This window comes from Grus americana, chromosome 20 (genome assembly GCF_028858705.1).
Source record: "Grus americana isolate bGruAme1 chromosome 20, bGruAme1.mat, whole genome shotgun sequence".
Lineage (NCBI taxonomy): Eukaryota > Metazoa > Chordata > Aves > Gruiformes > Gruidae > Grus > Grus americana.
The window spans coordinates 6,640,197-6,656,694 of record NC_072871.1 but is presented as its reverse complement, the minus strand read 5'-3'; the positions used below and the strand labels follow the sequence as shown (position 1 = coordinate 6,656,694).

General features: G+C 39.9%; 1 protein-coding gene across 23 annotated transcripts in view; it reads left to right on the top strand.

The window, feature by feature from the left end:
• FNBP1 (formin binding protein 1) overlaps nucleotides 1–16,498 on the top strand; it is a 99,683-nt gene that overhangs the window by 39,225 nt on the left and 43,960 nt on the right. For all 23 annotated transcript variants that reach the window (XM_054849056.1, XM_054849057.1, XM_054849077.1 and 20 more), the window contains exons 4-6: nucleotides 1,044–1,191; nucleotides 13,167–13,229; nucleotides 14,056–14,160. In XM_054849056.1, the coding sequence (XP_054705031.1) occupies nucleotides 1,044–1,191; nucleotides 13,167–13,229; nucleotides 14,056–14,160 (316 nt within the window). The remainder of the gene's footprint in view (nucleotides 1–1,043; nucleotides 1,192–13,166; nucleotides 13,230–14,055; nucleotides 14,161–16,498) is intronic.

Sequence of the window (16,498 nt, the reverse complement as noted above, 5' to 3'; positions counted from 1 at the left end):
TTCTTGTCAGTCTGTAGTTCTGTGGCTTTGATCCCCTGTCTTTTGCAACTGGGTTTTCTCTCTAGGCACCACAGCTTGACTGTGAATGTGACTGCTTGTATTGGACTACATTTTAGTCTCTTTTTTTTTTTAGGGGGTTTTCCTGCTTTTTTTTCTCTGATGCCTTTTTCATCCCTACTTGTACCACTCCCCTCAATTTTCCTCTAAATCTCTCCCTCTTTGCTTTTTCACCTTTAGGTGATGTGATCAGTGCAGACCACTACTATTTAATATCAATTGTTTTTCTAGTATGTACAAGTGCAGTACTTCAAAGCTGCTCTTTTCCAGCTGACCAGCACAGCCAGCTGGGGTATCCAAATGCAGCTCTGTTGGCTCTGTGTTGAATATGATGGTGACATAATCTGCTGTTTTGAAATTGTGTGCACAGATGTTTGTTTCTTCCTTTTAACAATACATGGAATGTTGTACAGGAGATTATTTTCTATGAAAAATAAACCTTGCAGTGGAAGGTACTAAAATATACGGGTTGACAATGAACACCTGGTTAGTAAACTCACTACCTTTTTGAAAACTTTATAAACTATAGTTAGTTTAGATCCAATTTACACTAAGAAAAGTTTTGTTGTCTGCACTATGCTAGCCAAAAAGTTGGTTGCTTAGACAGGATTTTGCAAGGTAGAGTACGGTGATGACTCTGTGCACTGAATTGTAGGACTTGAAAGAGTGTTACTAGAAATGTTTGGTGAATAGAGATTAGAACAGTGAAGTCCCAGAGCTGTGCCGATAAAAAAACCTGGCACTCTAAAACTGTGATATTTTAAGAGCCAATGTCAAACTGTCTAAATCAAGATTAATTTATCAGACAACTGTCAGTGTGTGGGATAGGCTTCCTTTTGTGAAATTCCTTCAAGTGAATCTCTGCTAATCCATATTCTGCCTCATGTAGCAATACTAAATGCTTAAGACGGATACAACCTCCCTTTGCAGTGTGTCTTTCTGAAAAGAAAGGGACTAAAAGCAAAATGCATTTTTGTCCTCTGCAGGTACACATCAACTAGAGCCTTCCTAGCCACTTTAAATGAAATGAATGACTATGCCGGACAGCATGAGGTCATTTCAGAGAACATGACCTCTCTTATCACTGGAGAATTAACACGCTATGTGCAGGAGCTGAAACAAGAGAGGAAATCGGTAATTGATCATTTTTATTATTCACAATTAATTTCTATTTAAGATAGATAATTAGTGCTAGGGGAGTTCAATGTTAAGAAGTTATTTGTAGTTAATAAACATGAGCTTTGCTAATGAACCAAACATTAAAAAAGTGGGTTACTTGCCCTGGCCAAGTCACTGAACCATTTGAATCAAATGTTATAAAATCAGACAGCAATGCCTTCAGGAGAATGCCTGCTAAATAAGGTCAGAGACCCATCTGTGCTGAAGGCTTCGTTAGCCAAAAGCTTGTTGACAGAAGAGTCCAGCAGCACTGGGTAAAGCCTGAAATAAACAGAGAAACTGTATTATTGAGACCAACTGAAAGAATTATTAGGATCTGGGTTCACGTTTTCCTGCTTCTTGGCCAGATCTGGTCAACAGAACTTTAAAAAAATTATTCTAAGGAGAAATATGGGGCCTGTCTTTTTTTGTGATGGTGGGGAATCCGGTTTTCAACCTGTTATCCTTCAAGGCTGTGAGAATCAGGAGCTCTATGTTAGTACTCCATTTTAGCTGGTAGCTTAGGAACCTATGTGCTTGCTACAGTAAATGTTCAAAGCTGATTAATTTGCATGTCACCAACTCTGACAGGCATATAGTTGAGATGTGAATTTTCTTCCTTGCCTTGAACCCTTTTATCCCTGGGATAAGTGGGCAAAAAAAGCGATTATAAGCATTATTGTTATGAGCACTTGTAACACAGGTATAAAATGACTAAGCAAAGTACGACAAGGCAACGGACCATCAGGGTGCACTATATTTCATTTCCAAATTGTTGGTCTGTTACGGAAAGTGTAAAAGTACTCTTGCTCAGCGCAGCAAAACATATGCATTTATAAATAGTCCCACTAAACATTAAGCACATGTTGAAGTGCTGTGCAGGCTCAGAGTCCTGGAAATTACTATCTTATCCTCGGTATAGTATTAGGAAGGTAAGTGAGTCAACAGGCCTATCTTTAATTTGCAGAATGGTGCGTAATCTTTCAGGGACATAATATTTTGGCAGCAACATGGAAGGATGTTTCACATATAGCTGTGATGAGAAGTGTTTTCTCAGCCACTTCTAGGACCTTTTATTTAGCATGGACTCTGTACAATAAGCAAAGCCAAAAAAAAAGCATTCTAGTATGGCATTTTTCTGTCACTTCTAATGTTTTTACCTAATTTTTCAATTATATGGGCGTGATTGGAATATCTGTTAGACATTTAAGTACGATGAAAGAAGACTTGCTATCTTGTAAAGAACGTGGGCAATAACTATTGCTTTTTTGTTTTGTTTGTAGAGTTTTGTAGTAAGTATGGCTCATAAGTAATGGGTGAATGACAGGAAAATTATTCTAATATTGGTCGAGTGATAACAGCATGGGAACAGCAAAAAACCCAACTGACAGTGTATTTACCTGTTGCTGATAATTCTTAGACTTTAACAGAAAACAGATGGCAGTCACGGATGGTGGTTTTATTCTTGTAACGTGAATATAAACTAAAAGAATTATGAATCCTTGTCTGAATCCTGTAGACTTCTCATTTATGAGCAAGTGGTGTTGAAAAGGAAACTGCTTCCGCCTTCAGGCATTTTTCATACATAGCTTCTCTCATTTCATACTGTGAAACACAAATGCATCAATCATGCTGGGGAGCTGCAGGAGGGGAAGGTGGTTGCTGTGTAAATATCACAGAGGGCTGATGCTTTGGCAAAACCTTTTATGATACGAATTGATGAATGGCTTGATATTTCCAGAAATTTTCATGTCGGAGTTCTCCAGGCTCACTGCTTGATACATCATCAGCTGTTATGCTACAAGTTCATAGAACCATGAAATCATTTAGGTTGGAAAAGACCCTTAAGATTGAGTCCAACCATTAACCCAGCATTACTAAGTCTACCAAGTTGCTCTAAGATGTAAGAAAAGATGATCGCTTCTGGGGCTAGGGGCACACATAGGAATTGGGAGACCCACATTCTTGTCTGCAGAGTCACGTATCATTTCAATTAAGTCATTCAGGTGTCCAAATAACCTGTAAAATGATACAAATTTCCAGTGATTTCAGTATGACTAAGATAGATGAGCACTGTTGTTCTTTTTGGTGTAATTTCCCACCTGGAAATGATGCTCAGAGGTGTCACAAGGATAAATGTGTGAAAGATGAGCTTGGGTGCAGCAGAAAGTGGTCAGACAAATATATCAGCCAAGAGCTTCTGTTTCCAAAGGAAACCCCTTTGATATGCAGTAGGAATTGTGTGTTTAATAGTCATGCAGGATGAGGTTGGTGGTCTTTAAACACATGGGGTCTGATGCATGCCTGCATTACTCTGTTTTCATGCTCATTTAGCTCTATTGATTGAAGTGAAATTACACCAGCAGATGATTGGATCACACAATAATAAATCCCACTTCTTTATTTTTCCTTGACAAGTACAAGGCCATACCCTATAAGCAACACAGAACCTGCTAGTATATAAAGTCTTACAGTGGCTTTATGCTGCATAAAATTAATTTGGCGTGCAATTTTTACATATTTTGGATTTGTTTGACTACTGTGAAAGCTGTACTTGATGGCTGCCTATGTCATGTTTTTCCACATAAGATAGTTAATAATGGTGAAAATAAGGGAAGAAGCAGCTAATTAAAACCAGGCAGAACAGTCTGGAGGTTGGACAAGTGGGATGATTTGTAAATTCACTGTGGTTTGGTGCTGTTGAAAAGACAGATAGCTCCTCTTTTTTCTGGCCCGGTTTGGGGCTCGGGAGTTACCTTTATGTTTTTACAGATCATGTGCTTTGTTGCATGATGGGTTTTGATCATCAGAAACCAGTAAGGAAAATCAGGCAAAGAGTCTTTTTGTGAAAATTGAGTATCATTACTCTTCCATAGGATAGACCTCGTTGATGTTTTTGTTGTACCAGATGAGTTGTTTTGCCCTTGCAGTCACTGAAGTTGGGCTTTTCACACAGTATGTGCAAGAGCGAGAGCTCCTTGCGCTGTTTCAGTTCTTCCCAGCTGTCTAGTGAAGTGAAACTCTTTATAGTACAGTTCTTCACTTCAGCTTCTTGTATCCTCTTGATCTTAGTGTGTCCATGCTCTCATGGGAGTAATTCTTCTCTTCGGCCAGAATCTTGCTAGCTGTTTCAAAGCTCAAATTTCACTTCTACACTACGTGTGAAGGTCATGCTTCCTTCTGAGGTTCTTGAGGCCAGATGCATGCAACTGAATTCCCCTTTACTGTATGAAGACGTCCATCACCAAGCCACACAAATGAGTTGGAGATCACGTCCCAGAGTGGTTCAGGGAAAGAACCTGCCTCTGCCGTCATTCTTTGTGCCACCTCAATTTCACCAAAACCTTCCTTTGGGGTAGCTGTGGAAGGTGTCAGGTTTGAGCTGGGGCCCTGCAGTATTACAGATTTGTGTCTTAATCTTGCTTGTCTGTGACAAAAGAAAAGGAGATGGTCTCCGTAATGTCAAGAGAGGCGTTTGGAGTTTACTTCATGAGCGTTAACAGGTAATACACTTCCAGGTTGGAAATTTATTCAACGGTTGTTCTACTCCCACCCATTGCAACTGTTGCTGGTTGTGATAGTAGCTCCTAAGCAGACCAGGTACTCTCCATATGAAAGAAAGATCACCAGCATTTTGATTGCTTAGGCGAGGGAATCTGTTCTCTACATTGCTGTTCCTGCCAGGTTACTCCAGCATGCTTTGCTTTGTTTAAAAAATAAAATCTGGACACTGCGAGGGTGTTTTTTGCTGCTATCTTTTTGGGTGACACCTAAGAGGACTTCTGAGCAAGTGTGGCCCAAGCATTGAGAATTTCCTGTTTTTCTTAAAGCTTCACAGGAGATAGCTTGGTTTGGTATTCTCTCAGCTATGGCTGAGGAAAATCCTCAATATTGTAGTTTGGATAGAAATTCAAGAATTAATTCCTGGGACAATTCTGATTTAGATCTGTGGTCACAAACTAGGTCTGACTCATGGTCTCTTCTGGCAGCAGCTGCTCTGTACAGCCTTTCCTCATGTCAGCTTTGCTAAAAATGTATTTGGGAGTCATGAACTATCCCTCTTATTACTGCTGCTGCTTTCACCTCTACCTCCACCTCCCCTTGGGGGTAGGCTGGCTCCCTACAATCAAGCATGAAAGTCGAGTACAAGCCAAGAGCTTTGCTGCAGACCGAACTGGTGCAGCACTGGGATTCTGTGGTTGGGAGAGAATTTACCTGATATCAAGACGTTCCATTTTCTGTCAGGGTAGAAGTGGAACGGGGAATGAATGCGTCCTTATGGGTACTGTGAGGGCAAAAATGGTCTGGTTCTTCACGGTGGAGTGTGTGTGCCCTCCCTGTGTGTATTCATACAAGGGGTCTACGTGTCAGAGGACTTTCTGTTTCTTGTAGACTCTCAGGTGTTGATGAAAAGTAAATAATTGGAGGAATTCTGCCATGTTCGTTCATTCTGAATAGTGCCCTGTTCTGCAAATAGTCCTGTGGTTTTCAACAGGATTTCTTACGGCGTAATGCATCACGCAAGCGTGAGACAGGATAGCAGAATACGACCCTGTCAAGTGCACAATGGATTTTTCCGTGTTGCATTTTGGATGTGCCTCAAGGTCTCCATGTGTTTGGAGCACAGCTGTGCTTTGTGCTGCAGACGTACAAAGAGACATCGCTGCCTTCCAGAAATGACAAACTAATGGCAAAGCGGGTAGTATGAAAAGAGAGAGGCAGTGAAAGGAAGTGATTTGTCAAACTTCAGGTTGACAAGATTCAAACTGAGCTTTCCCCGGCTCTTGTTCTGTGACTAACCCACTTCCAGCTTACTGCCCTGTGAATGGAGTTAAAAGTATTTAGTTTTAATCTAAGGGTATAAAAATTAAACTTTAATAAATAGTTATGTTGAGAGGTAGAAGCTTTGCAAGAGCTATTTATGAACAGAAAGAAAACTGCGCATTTATGGGAGATTTTATTGTGCTTGATAATTACACTGCACAAGGATCAAACTACATGTTCATCCTCTCTCCCTTACAAGATACTTCAGCTGTATTTCATTAAGTTAAATTGCACTGGTAGAGTGTTAAGTAGTAGCTGTAAGAAATGAAGGAATGCAGAAAATTGCTTAGGAAAGATCATAATAAATTCTGTATATTCCTATTGAGTGTTTGTTGGTTTTCCCTAAACTGTGGCACAAATGTAATGAAACTGTGTTAAATATTTGTACATATCATCTAATCCTGCTGTGAAGGACTGTTCAGGGATGGAAAAAAAGCAAGTGCTTATCACAAAAGTTTCCAATAACATTTTTGTGTGGGAAACTAATAATAATATCCCATCCAGCTGAAAGGTATAATGTGAATTTTGGATTTAGCAGGGTTAAAGTTGAGTCCACTGGACTTAATATAGTGCTCTTCCTAGTTTTGAAGGGGTACATTGAACTATGAAATAATAGTTGAAATAAATTGGCTTCTGTTTACATCATGAAGGATTCTGATGGGGAAACAAAATATGGTTACAAACAAATGTAGTTACATTTTCTGTGAATTAGCCTAAATATTGTACTACAGAGCAACAGCCTGTTAGGAGATGATGAGAGTTGTCTTCTATTGACAGTAACATTTCCTGCTCAGTGCATGTCTGTGAAATCCCTGAGGGTGAGAGAGGTTGAGCATCAGCCATGTATGTATTTTTCCCTTTGTCCTCTATCCAGACAGCCACAGAGGTCGGCCTAAAATGAAGGAGCAACAATAAAGCCGTAGTAGTAGAGCATACCTTAACTGTGTGCAAATGCTGTTTATTGAAGGCCTGAGGCACATGAAACGTGGGCATGTTTAGCTGGCATTATAGTTAACATTCAGTATTTTATATATCTGATGCAAGTCTTAATACTCTTAATACTGTGGGTGTACACATCCATGAAGGCTATATGGAAACAGCTACAAGGTCACAGCTATTTAAAGCAATAAGTATTTCTTTGCCTGTTGAGGCATTAACTTGTACCTCTTCTAGTTTTCTTACCACTGCAAGAGTTGTACTGGACTGTCACAGACCATTTCTATGGAGGGAGGAGACCTTCTGGTGAGATGGCATCTTCGATGTGGATCAGTGGAAGAGAAGCTCTGTGACGAGACTGGGGACTGGAAGAAATGGAAGCTAGAGTAGCATGCTCCTCTTATCCTCGTTGAAGGATTTAAAAACACAATCATCTTTTCTTCATGCCTTAGTTTTTAGTAGCGATGTTGGACCCATAGGTTGGCTCTCATAAAAGCCCAGCTGTGCCAGAGTGCTCTAAGGATATGATTAATCCCCAAAGATGGATTTGAGAGTGGGGTCGATCTCCAAACAACCTGTCCAACCTGTGTTTGTGCTCACTGAATCCAGGGCCTTCTGGCCTGCTGCCATGAAGCCAGATGGTTCAGCAGGACCACTTGAAGAGTTGGCCAGCGTAGCAGAGAGCTCTTGAGGATGCCTGTAGCTCTGCTCCCACGGAGTTGTCCTGCAAAGCTGTGGGAGTGCAGTGCTGCTCTGCTGAGAGCACCGTAGTCTCTGTGCCTGAGAAGAAGTTACTCAGTTCCGAGTTATTCCCGGTATAAGGACTTAATCTGTCATATGTAGCATGAAACGACAAGTTACCATAAATATTACTGCCACAGTGCCTTTTAGGTTTATGCTAATCACTTTGGTCTTAGTGGTCTGTAACTGGAATTCCTTTGGAATGCACCTCTTCAGGAGGGGATAATTCAAGTCGAATTGCCATCAGCCTTGAATAGGCGCTTGTATAACCTGTTCCAGGTTTGACCTAGCTGATAGGTACATGTTAAGAATCACATTCACATGGAAGGTTGCAAAGGAGAACAGGGTTATGCCACAATATTAAGTAGTAGCACTGATGCATGTCTGTGAAGATAGTCATGTGTTTCTCATGTCAGCATTCACAGGACTCTCTTATGCTACTCTTATTACAAATGAGAGCGATAAGGTTTCAAGAGCATGTTGCTATTCTTGGAAACAAAGATTTCTTCTGAGGAGACTGTTTCCTGTCTTTGCAGCCAGGAAAAGAAAAACATTTGACAAGGCTTTTTGCAAATTGAGCCGAGAAAATTGAGGAAAAAATAATGTTGTCTAATTTCTGCTTCCAGTATGCTTTATTCACTGGCCATTATTTTAAGAATCACTTGTAACAAAGATGGAGATAGTTTGAATTTGAGGAGGAAGTACTGCATTGCTGGGACTGTGTTTACATTGAATATCAATATGAGCTGAGAGTGCCAGTTACAGAAGTCAAAGGTAACTGTTTTTTCAGTGTGTTATATTACCTAGTTTGAAAACAGAATGAAGCAGCCTTGTCATACATTTCTTTTTTTGAAAATTCTTACATAGGATGTTAACATATGGTTCATTTGACATACCTGTAATTTAACTGAGATTATTTTTCTGACTATTTCTAATATAAACAGACTATAGATGTGCAAATCTTAACGATGCAATCAATTGCTGTTTACTTCCTTAAGAAAACCAAGGCTGTCTTGTTACAGCCTTTCTTAAACTGTTTCACATGGTCAGTTTTTGATACAGCATAAGCAGCCCTGTTGTCATGCTGGTAGCCTACATGTTTCAGGCAATTCTTTCATTTAAAACTGCCCAGAAATTCCTTGGCAAAATTATTGGATTGTGTTGTCCTTCATAAGATGCTTTTAACTACATCTTACTTTTTCTTCTACTCCTCTCAAAAGGTCAGAAAGAAGATAAGAGGAATCTTCTAACAAGCTTTCGTTTTCTGCTCTGGGAGCTGTGCGGCTATGTAAACTCCCTTGCATACCAAGAAAATTTTGCAAAAATATCCCGCTGCTACTTATTGTAACAGTATTGGCAGTAACAGGGGCTTGATTGTAGGTAGCTTGCTCGCTGCTCCCAGTGTTTTGATCAACATGGATGAAATCTGAGCCTAACAAAAGTCAAAGAGAGTTTTGTCTTTGATTGCGCAGCAGCCAGGATTTCTCCCCAGCTGTTGCAAACACAGCCAGCATGGTAATGAGGAGAGCACACTGATTGGGATGACTTGATTTAAAAAGGGAAAACACTCACACACCTAGTGTGTCTTTATGTGGATTCCTGCTCCTCCTAAAACTCTTCATTTACTGTAGCTGAGTTTTCCTTGAGCTGGGAGTTTTTAGAATATAATGAATGCTTTTTAAAAAGTTGATCTACTCCACAGTCTTCATACAAGCAACTTAATACGGTGCTGAAAAATCTGTCAAGTCTTAAAAAATCTAGTGAGATCACCTAAAACCTAGATTATTGGGTCTTATCTTGTGAGTGTGGAATGGATGGACATGTCCAGCCAAAACATGGCCAACTACAGATTGTTCAGATTGTGCTTCGAATGTTGTGGATATGGCTGAAAAGCATGGAGGAAATCATGGCATGTGAATGACCAACACCGTTGCTCCAGATGTCTTACTGGCACACTTGAAGTGTGATTTATTAATTTGGTATCTTGCTCATAATCTGAGTTTTTTAAATAGAAAGCCTGATGAAGGTGCATTAGTTTGGGGGGGGGGGAAAAAAGTTCTATGTTGTATCAACTACTTTAAATTCATTGCTGTGTGCTGCTAGAATGTGTGTGACTAAGAATGGTAGTTTTCCATATGATTTGCTAAATCGTTTGTCATTTTCCCATTTGCTGAATCATCAGGTGTAGAATAACCAATTATTTCATTTGCTTAAAAATTTTTTTTTTAAATTGGAACTTGTATCTTGAAACCTTATCAAGGAACAGTTGATCTTCAAGTTACTTTTGCTAATTTTTTTTTGGGGGGGAGGGGAAGCTAGAAGACATTTGCTGTTTAAGAAGGTTTTAAAGTAAAGGAAATGAGTTTGCAGAAGTTGAAGATAGTACAGGGCTTGAGGAACCTCAAGGCTTCCTGTATGACTTTGAGCAGATCACTTAACTGTACTGTCTCAATTTTCTTATCCGTAAAATGGGGGCAGTGAAGAAATATAGATAGTTAGAAGTTCTCGCTTAATTGCTTTATGTAAAAATGAATTTTTGGAAGGCAGAAATCATCCTTTGAGGGCAAAAGATTTGCAAAAGCAGAGGTGCTCTTGATACATATTATGTCTTTTATCATGTGTGGCTTTATCTCTCATAACAAGTATACATCTATGGGATAATACAAGAATTGGGAGTTATGAATATATTTAGAAAATAGTTGAACTAAAAATGGCAATATTGCACTGAAATCTCCAAAACATGATGCACCTGTATTTATCAGACTGTCACTTGACATCGCTTCCTTGGTTTCACTGTGAAATAATCCTCAGTAATGCCCATTTTACACCTCAGTGCTGCATCTCTGTAAAAGAGCTTCTCACAACAAAACCCCACCAAGTAGCAAAATCTGAACGTGATGCAGCCGTACTGCTCAGGCTTACTGCTTCTCTCATATGTACTTCCAGCAGCTTGTAGAGAAGGCAAATTTGGCAATAACAGGGATGGCTTGTGCAAAATTAAAATTCCATTATTGATTAACTACAAAGCAGTTTAAAAATACGAGCTCAGGGTGGTGCTGTTATCTGATAGGCTTTTGATTCCAAGCTCATCCTTCAGCCCCTATATACAACTGTGTTCTGTTAAATTAACCTGGCATGTTGTTTTCCTGGGGTTTCTGGGTCACTGACAGCACTGGTTTCACACAGGCCAGCTGTTCCCAAATCAGGTCCCTTCCTACACTCCAGTGAAGCCGGAGCCAGTGATGAGGGGAGCACACACCGAGGGCTGGTGGAGGCAGGAAATGCCATATGAAGACAGCCAAGTCATTTTACTTGCAGCTTCGCTTTTAAAAGATTTTTGCAAATTCCATGCTCTTTAGCAAAATGTTGAAAAATGTAGTGTTAAATTACAGTTGTTCCTTGGGAATGTTTTTGTTGCTCCTTGGGACTGTTTTCCTAAACTCTAATTACAAAAGCAAGCCTGAAACGAGGGGTGTTTCATAGCATCCTGGCAAGGAAAATGCTGTATCTGTCACATGCAGAGTTGAAAGGAAATGGGGATCTACAAAAAGAACCAAAATAATTTGGAGCCTTTCCCCACTGCCCCAGCAGTTTTACAGTGATGTCTAGGGTTTTTTTTTTTTAATGTCATAATGTGGAGACTGAGCTTTTGGAGCAGTCTAGCATGGTGGACTGGGGTCTGAACTGCACAAGTAGCATTGAGTTCATGGCAAAAGGTCTCTCTCCCCAGGCGCAGCAGTGCCAGGCTGTCGGATGCGTTCCCTTCCATAGCCCAACTCTCCTTTCTCGACAGGCAGGAGTAGAGCTGGACCTGAGCACGGCACATGCCCAGGATTAAAGCATTACTGACATTGTGCCTCTTTGCTGTGAGAATTCTTGTGCAGAGATAAACGCTATGCGGAAAGTTAAAACTATAGAGGGCCCCTATCCTCGACTATAGGTGAGCATCCCTCCTTAACAGCTGGTGTTGGGGATCACAGGTAATGGTATCCAGAGCACTCAGGACAGCATGGTTGTGTTCTGTTCTTGCAGACAAGTTGAAGGTTGTCGTGATTTTTAAGGCGATACAAGTCTATTGGACATGGCGTGAAAGAGAACTGCAGTTTTGGGGCTTCTTACTGGTGTGTCCGGTGGAGCCAGAAAGGCAGCTAGGAAACGTTGCTAGTAGGTTTGCATAGAAACCTGCCTCTCTGACAGGGAAAACACCAGTTGCTTTAGTGGAAGATTGCAGGAAACCAAGTAGCTGCCAATTATAAAGTGCTTGCAGGCACATTTTTCTAACTTTGACAGTTTGTGGCAGGCTACCGTTCTGAAGTTGGAGCTTTGCTACCCTGACAGACTGTTGATATCATGTTGCTTAAGATATATCTAATGTCTGATTACGTGTGGGCCTGAGAATGCGGGAACTGCAATGAGTTGCAGTGGGATGATCTGGCAATATCAGACCTCTATTTTTCAAGTTTATTTTGTGAAACCATACCTGTATTTGAGTAAAACACTATCATTGCTGGTAAATAATACAGCAGAAAGGCATCTCTCTACCTATTTGTAGTTTGCTGTATTACTTATTTTACAAGGTGGTTTGTAAGGGGACTAACCTGTTCTAGCGGTCAGTTGGGGGCTGTGTTAACATTCCCATGTAGAGCTGAGCTGTTGAGTTACGCTATGATCTTGACTGAATAGCTTATCCTGAGGAAAAGTGAGGCATATGGAAAATAGAGATGGTAATATGTAAAGCATATTAAGTTATCTGATGAAGAGCATTGTGTATGGGTTAAAACAGGCATGTCAGAAGTTTCTTGTCAGTTAGAAGCTGACATCTCATATTTAAAACTTCTGAACACCTTAGTGTATGCACACATGCACGCGGACCCCCAATGTGTGGGAGAGGAGGGTTTCTGGAGGGACCCAAAGACTTGAATACCTCTCAAGAGAAATGAACAGCTGGCCTCATGCACGCAGCCAGTAACTAGGGAGAAGAGGGTTTTGTATTGAGTCTGAATGAAAATCAGGACAAACATCAGTTGTTAGAATATGCCAATCAAGGGCATCTTGGTACATTCCATGTAGACAGAAATTTTAATTTACTGCTAGTGTTCAGACAGTAACCAAAGAAATACTCTTCAGATAAAAGTGCTTCAGATTTTGTGGTATGGGAAACCAATAATTACGAGATACAGTGAACAATACAAGGTAGAATTGCTAAAGGCATTAATTAGCCTTAGTCAAACTAACCACTATAATTGATGCAAATATACATCTGCAGCCCGCTGAGACATGAGATAGTCATCATACACCTGCTCAATTTACCAGTGTTGCAGAACACAGCTGTCAGAACAATTTCTGTTTTTTTTTTTTTTTTTTTTTCCTGGAACTCCTTAAGCATAATTGGCTGTTTGTTCTTTTGTTGTTCAAAATGTTTTCTTTTTCTCTTTTCTTTTTCTAAACAGCACTTCCATGATGGCAGAAAGGCACAACAACATATTGAAACTTGCTGGAAACAACTTGAGGCAGTAAGTGGAAACTTCCTCAGATATTGAAGTCATTTTTATACTGTTTTCATAGACATGGATCCAAACATTGTATTTGGAAAAAGAATGGTGTATGGATAAAAGCTGTAGAAATGGGATTTTTAAAACTCTGCTGTCTTAAATACACTGGTAGGCACAAAAAAGTCTGTTTTAATAGTACATTTGGCTTTCTGTGGTATCTGTGTCTATCATGAGTAGTATTTTTTTTGATATGATTTGAAAAGTGTGCTAAGAATTGCTGGAAGTGCAGAGTCTCTAAGGGTCCTATTCAGGTAATCCTCTGTATAGCTTTGTACTGTGTGAATAAATTGAATGGGACCGTCTCTTGAGTAAGGTGCTGTTTCTCAAAAGTAAATACATTGGAATTTTTGTTCATGTGGTGAATGAAAAGTGAGACTGTAAGTAGAGGAGATGATAGAGAAAGGTGACATCTCAGTAACCAAAAGTCCTACTTGCAAATGTGTGAATCTTTGTAATTCCCTTGTTGTATATTATAAAAATGTGAAGAGTTAAGTGTTGGGAGTTATTTGGTCTACCAAAGCAGAAGAGATGCTACTAGGGAAAAAATATTGAAATACTAGTAATGTTAGTAGAATCAAGCAGCCTGAAGAATGGAACAGAACATGTGTTTCTGGTAACTTTGTTTTTTGAAGTTCTTTAATATGGAAATGTATTCCAATGAAAACAAGCGAGTCCTAAAATCTGACAGATGTTGCAGCCAATCAGTTTAGGGACATGTATTGATTTTAGATAGATTCTGATATCGTGTTTCTTTCCCATGATGAAGGCTTCTATTTTTCCTTTTCAGAGTAAAAGGCGGTTTGAACGTGATTGCAAAGAAGCTGATCGAGCACAGCAGTATTTTGAGAAAATGGATGCTGACATCAATGTTACAAAAGCAGATGTTGAAAAGGTAAGCCAGAGGGTGGAGAGACTGTAAACATGGATGCGATCGGTTTAGTTCCTCAATCCTGCTGGTAGGATAAACCCTCTGAGGCTTAATGCCTCACTTAAGTCAGTCCATAGGTTAATTAAACATAGGGAGATCTCTGCAGAGACCTATATTTGCATAAAAATTCTAAACACATACAGTCGGGTTTTTTCAGTAAGGTGATATCTGAGTTTAACATAGCTGACATGGCTCTGAATGAGCTTATGCAAAATCAGTTTTAACTAACAACATTGTTGGTTGCTCTATGATCCAAGTGGAACTTCCTGCCTTGGGAGCAACACTCTGAAGATGTCCTGATGTAATTGGTTGCAATAAAGTGTTACCAGAACTGTTGTTCATGGTCCTAGTTTTACAGCTTTTCAGGTTGTGCAGAATCCTGGAATCCATGCTTGTCACAGATGGCGCATAGCTTTTATTTTTATTTCTTAGTTTCTGTCTTGAAATATTTTTTCTCTTTAGTTTGATTCCAAATTGGATGTTCAGAAGAAGCATGCTTGAAGTTTAAATGTCCAAGTCCAGTGATATACCTGTAACTTAAGGAAGCAATGGAGAGGGAGAAAGTATGTTTAAATTGCTTCTCTTTTTGGTGTTGCACATCTGCTCAGAAGATGCAATAATGTAGATCAGAAACACCATATTACAATGTGTAAGGGCAGTTTTGTCTTCCTGAGTTTGATTCATACAGGTAGAAAATAGCCAGAACATTTAACAGGGTTTGTCTCTCTAAAAAAAAAAAAAGCAACAAAAAAAGAAAGGGGGAAAAAAAAAGCGCTGAAGCTTAAAATATAAAATATACCAAACATTTTGTTGCAGGGACAGGAAAGGAAACTGAATTATAGGTAAGCGATCTTTTCTAGTCCAAGACAGCCCTTGTAAAATGTAGCTTTTGCTCCTCAAGAGGTCTGCTTCATTCTATTCTTGGTTAATTCAGTCCTGGGAAACGATCAAATACGAGTTTTTCTTTACATCTGTGGGATCTTAAGATGTTTCTACTATGCTGAGCATCATGGAGGTTGTGTAGCAGATAGCATCAAGGATGCTATTAAAAATGAGGACAGTAAATGAAAAAGAAGCTCAGAAAATTACCCCAAAGTGCTATTGCATATTAAAAGAAAAAATACTTCTGTGGTCTTGTAATTTGCTTGGCTATTAGTTGTAAATTCACCGTGCAGATTTGATCCTTTGTTGCCTTCTGGATTTGGCAGGGCATTTTACAGATGAATGCATGTACAGGATTGTTAAAGATGTAACACCACATGTGGGGTTTTCTGACAGAGGAGGATCATCTCTGCTTTATCTGTGTGAAGTGATTGTAGAATACTTTTTTTTATATATCAAATTAGGACTTGTCCTAGATTTTTTTTCAAAGCTGAGGCCATGTCAAAGGGATACAGAGACATGACTTAGTATTTGAAATAGAGGGCTGAAACTCCTTACTTTTACATCTCTTTCTAAGGCTGGCCTTTTCTGGTCAGAGTGAAAGGCTGTATATCAATCCGATAGCATTAGGTAAATTCTGGGAAGCAATCCCTACCCTGGTGCTCTTTCCCTGTAAAGTGAAGCAGAGGGCCTTCCCTTCTAAATTTCTCTGGCATTTTATTGTATGTATTTGTAAATTATTTTTTGCAAAATGAGGCTCTGGTATCTTGAAAGAAAAAAAGTAAAAAAAAAAAAAAATCTCTTGCAGTTGTGTGTTGGCTAATCTCAGGAGAAGGCATGAGTCGACTTTCCAGTCAGTCAGCAGGGTAGATGGAGAAGGAAAAGGTTATCAAAACGAGTGGAATGTGAAATAATATTACCGAATAGAGAGAACAGTGTTTTCCAAGTGCATGTGTTAAACCGGGTTCATCCATGTCGGGCTGTGAATAATGCCCTTTCTTTGCTTCCCTCGGCCCGTGTGACTGGGACCGCTCTTACATAACTCCCGGGTGCAGAATAGGATATTGTTTAATCAAGCGCTGCTGTTAGTGGCGGCTCTCGCCGACTCACTCCAGGGAGATGCAGAAACTGCTCTGCTTCAAATGAAGTGATACGATGACTTGTACCTCCTCCTCCTATTGCAGCAGTTCTGATTTCTCTTGCCCCTTATGGCTTGGCTGCTGCGCTCCTGCTCCCAAAAATCTGTCTGGCCAGGAAAGCAGACAGTTTGACTGTGTTCAGAGCCAACGCTACTCACTTTGGCGGAACGAGGTGCTCTTCAAGCAGTGGGATCAGTTGCCCTCGTTTCTTCAGCTTAAGAGTGACACCTTGGTTACTTTAGCTTGTACCTGCAAATATGAGCAGACACGAGCTATTTTTT